Genomic DNA, 14,601 nt, shown 5'->3' with positions numbered 1-14,601 from the left:
TGCTAAAATTCAGGGGGAAAAATACCGATAGCAATAATTTAACAATCTTTTAATCCAATATTAAGATACAATGTTATTAAAGTTTTTTATGGTTAGTTATGTTTAACCCCGTTATTTGTTTTGAACAAAGGAAATAATTTTTTATTACAAATTAATGACAAACCCCTGGATGACAAAAGTGAAACTTTTTAAAATTATTTTACTAAAACTTTTATTAAATGCATGGATCAGAAGTGAAAGGTTTCAGCTTGTGTTATAAATGTTGCTTTGTAAACAATGTAAACAAAAGAACAAAATTTAAGGTTGTAGTTTATTTTTATAGTATCGCTTTGCTTAGTTTTTAAAGCAGGGTATAGGTTGGATTTTATTTGTTTGAAATGCGTAGGTTTTATTTTTGCAGCAAAATTTATTTGCTAAAAATGAAATTACTGGCTGGGAATCAGTCACCAGCTTCTGTTTTGCATTATTTTGTTTATAGGTGGTAATGTGTTTTTGCTAAGTGTATATGATTGTGCTCAATTAGTTTGAGTTTATTAAGCAGGTCTTTTATATTTACTCATTTTTTTCTATCTAACTTGATTTTTGATTATTTATTACTAATATTTTGTGTCTTCTCTAAATTCCTTTGGTTTAATTTTGTTTCAAAATTAACTTCAAACGGAGGCATATAAAAAAAGGTTAATAATTATTACAGACTTAAATTGAACAGCATTTGCCTGTCTGTAACGTGCTAATTTGAGATCGCTCTATGATTGATTGATTGATAATTAGATTGAAACAATAAATACTTTTGTACTGGTGATAGAAATAGAATAATAGCCAGTGATTTATGGAAACATAAAACCTGTCTGAGTTGGTGTATTTGCTGTGATTGATTGATTTTCTGTATTTTATGTAATAACATTTTGCAGCTTTTGGTCCTTGTCGGTTTTAACTCAAATTGTAGGCATCTTGATGTTTGTTCATTTTTCTGGGAAAGTTTCCGACCCCAGCTACCACTCTTTCATCCGTTTTTAAATAAAATACATATCATTCACTCATGAGATATTCTTTTTTTGTAAAAGCGAGTTAAAAAGTGGTGGCATGATACGGAAACGTTTTCCGTTTTGTGTCCTAGTTGTGTTGAACATCTTTGGCGTGTAAAAGTTACTTAAAATTGTTCAAACTTGCACTGTTTCTAATAAGAAGATGATACCCATCTCATCCACCGACATAGGACTCGAGAAAACGGAAGGGCGCCCTCTTTCTTGCCACTCTCCCTGCAGTTAGTTGCAACAACGGGTTGTCGTCTGCTATGATTTTTTTTGCACATAGTTACTAGAAATAAAAGCCACAATTTAAAAAAAGAGTTAAAAATATTATCAGAAAACACGAATGAAAAAGAAGGATTTTAGTCTTTCCATTCAAAATAATTATGACTATTTTATTCTCAGGCTGTAATGTTCATAAGAACTGGGGAAATTCTATAACAATGAAAGCAAAACCCATCAGCAGAATAATCAAATTGAAACGAGAATTATACTGAAAATGCTGCATTTCCAACTATTCAAATGAATAACTTAGGTACACCTTTACAACGAGCAAAGCTTTCAGATTTTATTATCAACTAAAATATTAATAAGCGTCAATTTTAAATGGAAAAACGCGAGGGTCGGTTTTTGTATCGTTGGTCTTTTGTCCGTTGCTGTACCACGTGACACACCAGGCTAGAAATCCCATACAATTTCAACGAAACCGTCCGTGGGTCGTCTGCACACAAAACGCGTGTGTTTGTATCTGAGATGCATTTTACTGTGGAGATGCTATTGTCAACAGTGTCGTGAGAGAGTATTCTGTGATTTTTTACCACCGAAATGTCTGTAATTACCATTTTGGTGAACCTGCAATGGCGAACGTGAAGGTAGCTGTACGTGTGCGTCCACCCAGCAAAAAGTAAGTTGTATTTAGTGTGATAAATGGGTTGTGTTTTTGTAGTGAAAATGTCCGAGTAGCGGTTAGGTTTGTAAGCGTGAGTCGTGTGTTTGCTCGACCGACCGTGAACAGCAATTCTCAGCCGACTCATCCACAGTTCATACGCTACTGATCGCTCTCTGAGACATACAATGTATATTTATATGGCTTGTTTGTGTGGTTATTCGTTTGTGTTCTATGGTTACTGAAGTAGACTGACAATTAATTTCTCTTTACGATATGTTTGTGGTAAATAATGAATATTATTTTGTGGAAAGGGTTCAAGTTGGTTGTGTGGTTGGTCCCACCTCCTTGATTGGGCCAAGAACTACGGCCTGCCTGGGGCTGGAAGAATAGGGAGGAAGGAACTAATGAAATAATAATAATATTTTCCCGGTGACAACAAACAACAGTGCAAAGGGCTCACCTAATTATCCGTAGAAAGACCAGTTGAAATTTGTATGTGGTAAAAATATTTGTTCAACTTTGTTTATGACCTCTATCTCTAAAACGACAGTACTCCAATCATTGAGGAGTAAACTTCCTCCATGCTTCCTATACCTCCATGCTTCAACAGTGCATATATAAATAGTCTATACCTCTCCAGTGCTCTGGTCTTCCAAGTAATGTTAAAAAAATTATTTAGTAATACCAAAAGTATGCCCTGCCTATAAAAGTGTGCTGAATGTTATATAAAAAAAGATATTTATGGAGCTCGAAAAAGAAACCTTAAAAAAAACCACCTTGATTATTGATTTGCAAAATCTGACAGTCCTGAAAAAATTAAGCTGTCTTAAAACATTTTTTGCGGGCTCAACTATACAGACACAGATATTCATGGAGAATGTACAGAAGGCCCCTAGACCACGAATATAAAAAAGGGGAGTAATTACGTGCCCCAGTAACTGGGTCTAGTTTACCTACTCAATTAGTTTGTAACCTTTTAAGTTGAACTTGAAATCATTTCCAACGGGTGCTTGTCAAATGAGCGCTTAGTAGGTTGAAGAACTAATTTGTGAGATTTCTCCTTTTTCTTGTGAACAATTACAGAGAGGTGGACGCAGGAGCTACCAGTATTGTTGATGTCAATGCAGATGTCTTAAGCATTACAAACCTCAAGGTAAATACAAGGCCTTTGACCCTGACTTCATCATCTCCACTCCCTCCAAAACAGAATACTTGTATTAGGCCTACTGAATAAAAAAAATGAAAGTGATAAGCGCTTGATATCTAAAAGGTCAAGATGATGGGACATACTTACGGCACGATTTTGAGGGAAGAATCGACAAGTAAAACTTTTATTGGACCAGGATACATGTATTGTGTGCAAGACCAGAATAAAAATTACACTGCTGATTTCAGCAAGCACTTGAAAAATAGAATCTAATGTCTTTTTCGGTCAAGCACTTTGATGTTTAACAGATTGTAAGATATTATCGGACTCAAAATCAACATTAAAAACAAAAGAATGTTACTCTTTGAGAAAAACAATTGGACCATTGGCTTACAGTGGTCCTGAGTTCACTGGCCCTATGCTAAAATTACAGGCCTCAAGTCACCAAAATCTTAAAATTTGTAACAAATGGTTGAAACACAAACTTTGAATTTAATGTTTTCTGACAGTTTAGTCTTTAACTTAAAAATTGGTGTACCGTTTCCGCCTCAAATGACCTTCCTTTTTAAGTGTTTGCTTTGTGCACATACAAATATTTATGCAAAATATTAGCACATGTGTGGATGAGTAATTAATAACAACAAAATCAACATCAAATGTTATTTTTAAATTCAATTTTATTGATATTGATATTGGTTTATTGATAGAAGAACCTTTTAATGGCATGCATGCCTTGTGTGTACTTACTGTGTAAAATACTCTGCATCACTTATTGGTGATTGTTAGTACAGTGTCAAAGAATTTGACTTGTTGGCTTCACTTATTCCCAACAAAGAGAGTGGCCCACTCAGACTGTGACACAAGGCCAAATAAATAAATACAATGTTTCTATAATACATATTGAATGTATTGACACATAGGCCTTGGGTGTACAGTATTTGAACAAAGCACATTGTCTAAAATAGTGGGATTACATGCCAATGAATGAAGTGTTCTTCTGCCTTTAAACATTACTAATTATTTTGTAATGATTAATTGTTTAATAATCTAACAAAATAATGAAAACAACACTACCTCTAATCATGGGTTCAAAGGGGGCCGCAGAGGGGTTGATTTGCCAAAAATTGTACACAGACAAAAACACACCAATTCCTGATACCAGGTAAAAAGAAGTATCTTCTTGCTGTTGTCAAATTCTCCTAACTGTTTTGCCCGAATTAGTATAATTAGTATAATTAGTAAGAGAGATCCTGTGTCCAAAAACGACTTTGGCAGCCACTATATATAGTATATTGGTTATAAAATTTTCGATCTAACAAACGTTTCATATCCTAAATCAAATTTAAGGTTTCTGAGCTTAAGTTTGTAGAAAAACGAATGGTAAATAAAATAATTCTTTCATAAAAGGTTGGTCATAAATTATAAATGGAAACCAATTATAACAAAGAAAAGTCTTTGTATGATTAGACTTATAACAGAAACAAAGATAGTGTTGCTCTAATTGTACGTATGGAAATTCTCAGATCCACAGCTCCGAGGGTGACAGAAACAGGGAGCGAGTCAAGAACTACTCATTTGATCATTGCTATAACTCGGTAGACAGACACTCAGATAACTATGCATCTCAGGAGCTGGTGAGTCATATTTTGTATAGTACAGTGTTTTCCTTTTTGTCAGATTGATGCTTTATGTGGTTCTGTGTCCAATAAATTGAAGGCAAACTTAATACAAACCTCCAAGGAATTATTTACAGAACTTTGAGTTTGTTGTATACATTTTTATTGATTACAAAAGCACTGTGCCTGTATCAAATTTGTAAAGGTTAAGAAATGAGTTGGTTCAGTGCAATTTACTTTGTTTTACTATACAACTAAGTCTTAAAATAGGAGGGAGACAGATAGTTATACATTTTATGGTATAAAACCTTAATTGAGGGACAACCAACCTATTATATTTTGGGAGAGGAACTCTGCTTTGTTCATAGATGGCTTTAAAGTTATTTACTTTCTGGGCTTGCGATCAACCAGTCCCCAGGCACCAGTGTACAGTACACAATGAGAATGTGAACATCTTGTTTGCATGCTATCATACATCTTTAAATAGCATAGCTCATTACTGGGATTTACCTTCTGAGCACTGGGGGTTTTCCATCTTGATATGTGCTGTCAGCTGGCGTGTCCTGCCATTCAGGCAGTGATGGCATCTAAGGTTGGCTAAGTGCCAGTCTATGGTTTACAACTTCTGATGTCTAGTTCATCACTGTCATCAACCCCTGGTACCCCCTAGGGCTAGACAATTATTGTACCAGTAGATAACTTATAATTTTATTAATGTTGATCAGATGCTTGTACTAATCTAGTTTGTCATCAATACGTAGTGTTGGGAAGTGAGATTCTCATTCTGGAAATTTTAAACAAATATAAGGACTGTGTAGATTTGTAGTTTTCCCTTTACTGAACTGAATTGCAGAACCCATTGTTTCTTTGGGTGGTTATTGAACTAGTCGTCTTCATCATAGATCGAAGATGGCAGGCCTGATAACTTCACGGAGGCAATGAAGGCTATTGCCTCCATGCCCCCTGGTCATTGCCTTGGTGCCCTTGAAGTGCTCCAGCAGAAATTTACAATTTCCTCATAGGGTGCCTGCCCTTTGACCGCAGAGAAAATGCCTGGGTGCCCTTGTCCTTTCAAAAACGAAGCATACAGGCTTGAGATGGGTTTGCACATTTCCATTTAATCTGCCCCAGAATGTACTGTTCATTGCCTGCACACCAACATTATATACAATCTGGGCCTGATTTCCTAGCGCTGCTTAACGGTAAGCAAATTTTCAGGCTTACTGTAGGAGAAATTTTTTGCTAAGGTGCAAGCGTATTTCACAGGTTAGCAGAAAAATTGGGCGGCCATATTGCGCGTTCACCATGGATTTGCATTGTGACGTCATTTATTTTCGTGCGGTAAGCGCCGGAAGGTTAGCATGCCTTTTCCGTTTGCTTACGGTTAGCAGCGCTATGAAATGGAAATCGTGCAGTAAGCACAAAATCGGCTGATAAGCAGCGCAATAAAATTGGACCCTGGTTGTTTCACAGTGCCAAAATGTTGAATCCTAATCTATGGATTAAAATAGCCCAGATGTACCCACTTTCATGCTAGAATCAACATTTTTTTTAAAAGGAGACACGGCCTACAATTTCTTGCAACAAACACATCAATACTGCATCACTTTATTGCTTTATTTACCAAAGGTTAATTTTTATTTTAAAAAACCCAACAGATTCACTGACACTGCATTCTTGAAGCCTATTGTAGCAATCACATTCATAATTTAAAATTCACCTTGATAAAGGGCACTCCATTAAAACAAATTGAAATTGCTGCATTGGGTCATTTAATATGTCTCAGCCAATGCCAGTTTGAAGTTCAAGGACTGTAAATTAAACGATCCCTAAATAAATAATTAGAGACTCTGTGCACACTAGAGACTAGGGACAACACGAGAGTTGCATTGGCAATCTTCAGAATACTAAAGAATGGATAACTTGTAATTTGAAGAGCTTAGAGCTGGTGTACGCCCTGAGAATTGGTTAATTTTTGTTCCTGAAAGTTAGTTAGTTCTTGAATGCTCTTATTTATGCAGGCATGATACTCTTCCTACTTTAATCTCATACTGATTCTTTTGCCCTCATAGATATCAGGTTAATTTTTGTTTTAGCATAAAAAACAAACCTACTATACCATTACCATGTGTACATCTTATAGGCAAGCTCCTTTTCTCAATTAAAATGCTTTTCCTTTTTTTTCCAAAGGAGGACCAAATATTTTATACCTGTTTATATCTCGTAGCTAGGCAATTTAAAGTGCAAAACAAAATATGCATACAATTCTGCACTCATTCAGTGAAATTTGTACAGGTTGTTTTAAAAGTTTTGTTTTGAACACTATGACTTTTATTTTTACCAATGGAGCTTTAAAAAGAAACCTGGGTATAACTGTACACATTATTTCAAGAGAAGAGCATGTCACACATGATTCAGCATGTTCTTTATGCATGTAAGCTCAAGATAACCCACTGTGTACACATAATTGTTTAGCACTTATTATAGTTAGATTCACTTCACTATGAGATTGCAAACAAAGTGTGTACAGTCGCTATGTATCTCTCATTCAGGTCACTGTGTCGTTAGTCAATCCAATGTCACGAACCATCACTAACAAAGGTCTAGGTTAGATCCCATGTTTTTATCAGTGTAATCCGTTTGTAACTTCATGAATCATGTAGGATCGGTGATATCATATGATACATGTAGCTCAAACTTTTATAGCAATGGAGACAAGTATCCAATTAATAGAACCAAAAGCGTGTCAACTATTACAAGCTTATCATTAAAGCTGTTTGTTCCGTAACCACAGTAAGCAAGAGATTACTCAATATTTATTAGTTATGTAAATAAGTTAATTGGTTTACAATTGAAGTAGGAGCAGGTTGCTAACATAGGAGCCAATGACAAACCATGGAGGTCTACCTCCATGGACAAACCATGGTTGAAGATTGTATCATTGATGCTAAATTTTGATCTTGTTATAAAGTGCACATGTGCACAAAATTATACTGCATCATTTGACTCTTTTCGGAGAGTAGATGATTCAATGACACACTATACCATTTTATTTCCATAGGCCCATACCTTAATTTCTGAAAGAATAACACTACCTTCATGCCCCTGGCCTTTGCCTCAATGTCCCTTGAAATGTTGCAAAAAAGAAAGTATCCTCTTTAGAAAAACTTACTTGCCCGACAAGAATGACGTATCAGCCCTGAAACTGTGTAGTCCCATTTGTGGGAACATACAAATTGAGAAATTAACAGTTAAAAGCGATGGAAAATGTAAATTCAAATTTATCAAAGATTTGTTGAATTATGAAAATAGCACACTTTTGCAGGCCTTATACTTCATTGGGTTTGGGTAAATTTGTCCAGTAGAAATTTACAATTTTCTCATAGCGTGCCTTTTATTAAGGAGAAAATGCCTTGGTGCCCTATTCCCTTTCAAAACCGAAGCAAACATGTACAAGCCTGCTTTTAGTTCTCCCAAGAAGTATCCATTGTTACAATGTACGCTTGCCCTTCTTCCAAGAGCATTATGTATGCAGGGCTGTGTCCAGTCCACACAAAACAAATACTTAACTCTGTTTCAATTGCAAGTGCACACAAGGGTTGTGTAAATTTTGAAGGTCAAGCCCTAACGGTTTAATAGGACTGGACTTTAAATTTGACTTGACAAACCAGTGTACTTAGTACAAAAGGGGGCATTTTAAAGAGTGTTTACTGTTGCTATGGGTGCTGCAAAAGTCCTTTACAGAATTGCTGTTCGAAAAATGTTAAGTTTGGCATCTGAATCATTTATTGTCCTCATATTGGCTTGGTGGGGGTTAGCGATGATATTGCCTAAAATTCTTAAAGACTGCTTTTGCTAAATCCCTCGAAAAGGATAAATTTTGATAGGCTAGGGTGGCAACTTAAAAATGTGCATTCTAAATTTAAGCATTTTACCACGGAACATGCTACATGAGGCCTATGAATTTTATAGTATTTTTTTTTTCATACAATTTTTAAAAGTACATCAAAGGAATTCTAGATTTGAAAACATGAAAGGCCTACATACTGTAAAACCTTTGTGGACTGTGCATTTTGATCAATGAGTATTGTTCACAATCTATCTGAAAATAAACACTGACAAAAAGCATCTGCTCCCTATTTATTTATAATCCATTCATAAATGTTTTGAGATAACTGTGAGGAGCATCAAATTGGCTAGTACAACCACATTAGAGTGGTCTGTTTCTTTGTTCAGAGAGTGGTAAACAGGCCTCCTGGCCATACATCCTGAATATGAAGTCTCTATGAAATTCCATATGAATGCCCGGCACCATGCTGTGTTCAATTACATCAAGAGCACACTGGGCGGTCTGGGTCTCATTCCAGACTCCTCTTTCTAACAGATGAAAGCGGCGATCCATAGAAAAGACACTTTGCCTCTGACAATGAAGATGAGTAGAGACTGGCTCCAGAAATATTACCATCTAGACAGGTCAGCCGTGGAGGAATAAACTTTCACCATGGTTCAACAGTCATTTTACAAATTAATGGCTCATTCACCCTTGGAAGAGATGAAATTATAAGAATTTCTCAGTTTTTCTCAGCAGTAACCCCCGTAAAAGTACTTTCAGAAAGGGCATTTACAAAAGTACATTGCCAAACACAATTCCCATGAGGTTGGCATACCTACAGGTACCAATAACTCAGCGGTGTGTTGACAGTAACTCATTAATCTCAGAGTAGCATGAGTTTGATGGCCTGTATTTACTGTTAGTAAACATCTTCATTGCATGTTATGTAAATTATGTATATTTAGCCTGTATTTTGCTTTGAGGAACTGTTGTGTGTACTCGCGAAATCAAAACCAGAGAGAGCAAAAACCATTAACCCTGCAGGTGAATTTAGAAGAATATGGGTGGGTAGTAAGCTTTAACGATTTTAAGCATTTAAGAATGACCAATTGGGAGTGTTGAAGATCCATCCCATAAGCTTTAAATTTTAAAGTCTTTCTCCAGAAGTAGGGGATCTAGTTTGCTTCAGATGGTATCAGTTGAAAATCCCCTCTAAAGACAGCCTAACAGATGTTCAGTGTAGTGAGCGAGTGCGACTGACCGTTTTTTTCTTCTTCTGGGGAGCAGAATGAATCCCCTTGATCCAACCTCACCCTTTAGTGTGTCATCAGGAGTTGCCATTGTCAAAATGCACAGCTTGTAGCAGGCTTAAAAAAGGGGATTAGATTAGGAAGGGAGATAATGCAATTGGAAAAAAGGGAAATTAATTCAAGGTCTTGTAAAGAGTGGGTTTACTCAGATGTGCAAATAATGAGGGAGATGGAGAGTGAACTAATTTCTATCTTTCATATTGCATCCCAGTGCACTAGTCCTGTTCTTCTTGTTTTATTAGGTGTGTTTGCTGTTATTATGTCAGCCAAAACATAATAATAACAGTCACTGCTGTCTGAAAGTCTGTGTCAGTGGTTAAGAGTCTCTAAATGCTGGAGGTCAACTGTTTTTACTGCACTTCCAGCTAATAAATTAAAAGGCTTTTTTTGAATATTGACAGGTGTTTACGTTGTCATAGTGACAAGGTCAATGCGGTATACAGTTTGTGTGGAAACTGAAAACTGTTGAATAACGGATCCCGAAGCGTGAGTACCAGTACTGTGTGTGTAATTCCGGTTACGTACACACTGCTGTAAGTGGTATACTGACATAAAGGGAGCCGAGTTTTATTGGAGTACAATGCACTGATAAATCCATGGTGTACATATTTTATGAACTAGAGAAAATTCATACTGCAGCACTTTCCATAGGGCAGCTGTTACATTACTTGACAGTGAAAATGTTAATTATCTTACAAATGTCTCACTCTGCATAGTGCAATAATTAGTGTTTGTGTTGTCGGCACTAGTCAATATGCAGCAATCGATATTTCTGTACTCAAACTTATTGATATTTGTACCGTTATCTCCACTAAATGAACCAAGAATGAAGTAAACCCTGCTTATTTGATTGATGTTGATGGTTAGGTGTAGGAGTAATGACATGACAAAATAAGTGCATAAAATACACTATTGAATGCATTAATTTAAATTTATACTTTTGTGTCAATGACACATGTAAACATTCTTGGTACAAATTTTAGTGAATTTATATGTCTAACACTTGGAAATAAGAAAACATAAACAATGTTTTTTGCCCAACACAGACTTAACGTTTAAATGCGCTTGTATTGTGCCATATCGCATATTATAAAAATCCTTGCTTGATATGGAATGTACCCCGCACAATGTCAACAATTTCTGCCATTTGGGGAGTCAATTCCTTCGTGGGCATTAACTCCTATTCAGCGGGTTTCAGCCAAACATCAAAAATTTTGGTCCAGAATGGCCAATAGTTTTGATTAAACAGTTCTTTCTGCTGAAGTCTTCTTTTTCTTGCTTTTATGGCCCTCTCAAAAACCAGTAAAATTGTTGTTGTTAAATTAGCCTGGAAAAACTAATTAAGGCTATAATATGTGTTGGCCCTTATGCTCAATACAATTTTGTTCCCAAAGGGTCGATAATGCCTGTTTTAAAATCAACCAATGGCTACCAATAATTAGCTTGAACACTTAGATAATAAAAACTGACCACTCAGAGGCCTAAAATAACAGACTGTGCTGAAGGAAATGCCACTTCTAAATTTGTGTTCTTAGGAAAACCAGTAATATATTGTCACTAAAGTAATAAATGTTGGCTATGATGATCTACATTGCATTACTTTATTTTATGAGACTGTCACACTTGATCATAAAGCAGTGACTCAAGCCTTTATAATGATATATCTGAAATACAATTAAGAGATTAATATAAATATTGTAACAGGATAACAATTTATGACTGAAAAGCATTAGCCAATTCCATTAGATGGGTTCAGTCACCGGTGAGTGCTTTTCCCCCGGTAAAATATTATAAATTAATGCTACCAGTTTATCTTGGATGACTTGACTCATAGTTGAATAGGTACCGGTATGTATTTTCCAATTTCGTTAGAAAAACTTTTTGTTACATTACAACCACGTTCTGACCAAGAATATGTGTCTAGACTGATGTTTCCTGATTTTCTTAGTTCTGAAACTTCTTGGAGAGCAAACCAAAGTAGTTATTTATTTGTGTGCATTTTTGGTTTTCAATCCTTCAGGAGGCATTGTTTTTTTCATTTATTAGGTGAAATGTCATGCATTGAAATTGTTTTATGTTGTCCTCTTCTGTTTGTATAAAACTGATATAAAATTTAAATCATTATAATAAAATAAAGGATGGGAAGTTATCATGAAGGAATGCTGAAACTTTACCACCGGTACCAAGTTAACCCCATTCCATCCAAAAATTAAATGCCACACATCTATACCCCTTTAAGCTGAATAACCAAAGTGCATTTGACCTGTGGAAGTACATCAAATCCACTTGTGAATGGTAGTTTGCTCTGTTGCTCTCACAATACATAGTATTTACACAGATTGGTAATATTTAGTCAAAGAAATGTAGACCAGTAGCAAAGTCCAAAGGATCGACTTAAATTGTCTATTTTATCTCAATTTCTCAGATAAAAGCTGTTTCTGCATTTAACATGTATGTCAAATGCACAAAAATGCACACAAATTCACTCTGTAACAAAGCAAATACACACCATTTTGGGGTTCACCATAACCAAAAATTAAGAGATTATTTCACCACTGCAGTGCATTTGTTTTACAAATTCAAATTTGTTCAAGCTTTTTAAATTCTTAAAAAATGATGTTACATGGCCTACATGTTACTTTTTAAATTGTTATTTCACAAGCTCATATTTTTGAGACTAACGCATTTTGCTTGATTTTTACCACACAGAACTGTACAATAAACATACCGAATTGTGGAATTTGTCAACAGTTCTTTGACTCATGGCAAACAAAATTGCCTGATGTTATGCGTTAATGAGGTGGTTATAACTACGCATTGAAACATTCTGTAATATTTGAAAGATTATGTCCTGATGATACCCTGCATCAAGTTGATGTTACTTAGATCAGTTTTACTGTCAGCCGCTGTGAAATATTTCAAGGTCATTTTGGGACAACCTCTAGGACGAGTGGCGTCAGGCTTACATTGTACATGTAGTTCCAGAGAATGAAATCAGTTAAGTGTAGAATGAATGAATTCAAGTCTTACTTGTAGAACTTTTAGCACTTATTGTCTGTGTCATGTTCAGTCTTTTAACAGAAATTAATGAATAGACTCCCACTGCACTTCAAAGGGACCAGACTTTTCTGCCCTTCCAGCCTCAATGTGGTTACACTGATTAGACTGGTTAAAAACAATAATGGCTGAACCACAGTAAAGTTTGAACCATCCCAGTAATAAGTGACATACAAGAGAGTACTCTCATAAGAATATGAAATTGAACTATGAAATTGAACTATGAAATTGCCGGTTATTATTGATTAAAACCAGTAGATCAGGATGCTTAAGATCTTTTAAACAGATGGGATGGGAATCATTTTGTGATAATCCCATCGAGATCTAGTGTCATACACACTCCTCTTAGTTTCCTTCTCATCAATACTGTCATGTCATCAAACCCAACTTGGATGAAATCTACCCCCAACCAGTCCTCCTTATGTATAGTTGTTAAATGTCTGTCGCGGTGATAGCGTTCCGAATCTCCCCGCGATTCCCATGCAGTATTCTCATGAGACTGCTGGCCCTGCGAGCATAATGCTTCCACAACTACATTCCCATTATTAAAAGTCGGCAACCAACAATTCGCGCGAAGAGCAGTGATCTCGCGAGAGCACCGCCACAACTCGACTATCTCACCGCGGCAGACCATTAACGACTTGTCCACAAGTCTACTTCATGTAGTAAATGATTTACCATCATTCCTATGCACACAGCTTCCAGGCACCGGGATAGCTCAATTACTTTCTCATCCAACCATCTTTGTGAAAGTTCACCGGATATGTCATCATCGAGACTGATGTATCTTCTTGAAAGAGATAAACAGTAGACCTTATTTGGTTGTGGAAGAGGCCCCAGTGTCACCAGTGTTTTCCCTGGTTTGTTTTGACAATGAGTTTTTTCCAGCAATGAGGGAAATTGATGGAATAAGCCTTTTTGAGAAATGGCGGACACAATGCTACAACATTATAAGGTTTGGGTAAATTTGTGTGTATCATACACCCAACCCAAACAGTGCACTCCGACATTTGTATTACGTCCGCCATACCTCGAAAAGGCTTATTACATGTAGCTGAATCTTCCTCTGCCATCTGGGAACAAAGAAGGTCCTTGATATTTAAGCTTACTCAAAAAAGTGAAGAAGAATAATAAAAAAGCCTGATAATCTTAAATACTCCTTTGCAGATTAAAAATGGCATTACCTTTTAAAGGTAAACCCAATTAATTAACTGGAACCCTGAGTGTGGTTTTCAGTTATTTTTTTTAAATTTTCACTACATAAAATGTGGTGGTTTTAAAAACCATATATTTGTGGTGTAGCTTGGAAAAACATTTTTGTATACATGTCTTTTTTTTACAGTTCAAATAACAATAAAAATGAAAGCTCAAAGTTCTTTGTCTTTAATACTGATCAGTCTGTCTGTTTGGGATTTGAGGGGAGTTTTTATGTAGAACTAACATCCATGATCCGTTTTGAAATATAAATCCTGCTAAAAAAAACAGGATTTAATTTCAGTGAGTCACAATTTTTCCAGACCTTGAGCTTTGACCGTGTTCATCATGCAATACCAGTCCCAGGCACCACTGTCAGCAGGCCCCATGAATGTTCCCATCAAGCCAGCCCTAGGCCCAAATTTGGAAATGTGAAGAATGAGCAGAGCTACCAATTTGTCCAAAAATGAAAGCTATTTGAAAGGTGTAATCGGTATCTTTTCTTTAATAGGCTCTTCTTGTCTCAAT

At 36.0% G+C, this 14,601-nt stretch overlaps 2 protein-coding genes across 8 annotated transcripts in view; one reads left to right on the top strand and one right to left on the bottom strand.

Moving 5' to 3' along the window:
* Positions 1-14,601, bottom strand: part of LOC139943900 (transmembrane protein 229B-like) — a 334,157-nt gene that overhangs the window by 241,896 nt on the left and 77,660 nt on the right. The window lies entirely within an intron of this gene.
* Positions 1,809-14,601, top strand: part of LOC139943771 (uncharacterized) — an 85,013-nt gene continuing 72,220 nt past the window's right edge. For all 7 annotated transcript variants that reach the window (XR_011786886.1, XR_011786889.1, XM_071940602.1 and 4 more), the window contains exons 1-3: positions 1,809-1,932; positions 3,001-3,070; positions 4,588-4,698. Coding sequence is in view for 5 of the 7 variants with exons in the window: in XM_071940602.1 (XP_071796703.1) it covers positions 1,886-1,932; positions 3,001-3,070; positions 4,588-4,698 (228 nt within the window). In the remaining 2 variants the exon portion in view is untranslated. The remainder of the gene's footprint in view (positions 1,933-3,000; positions 3,071-4,587; positions 4,699-14,601) is intronic.

Source organism: Asterias amurensis, chromosome 1 (genome assembly GCF_032118995.1).
Source record: "Asterias amurensis chromosome 1, ASM3211899v1".
Lineage (NCBI taxonomy): Eukaryota > Metazoa > Echinodermata > Asteroidea > Forcipulatida > Asteriidae > Asterias > Asterias amurensis.
The sequence above is the reverse complement of the archived record's forward strand: the minus strand, read 5'-3'. Positions and strand labels throughout refer to the sequence as shown.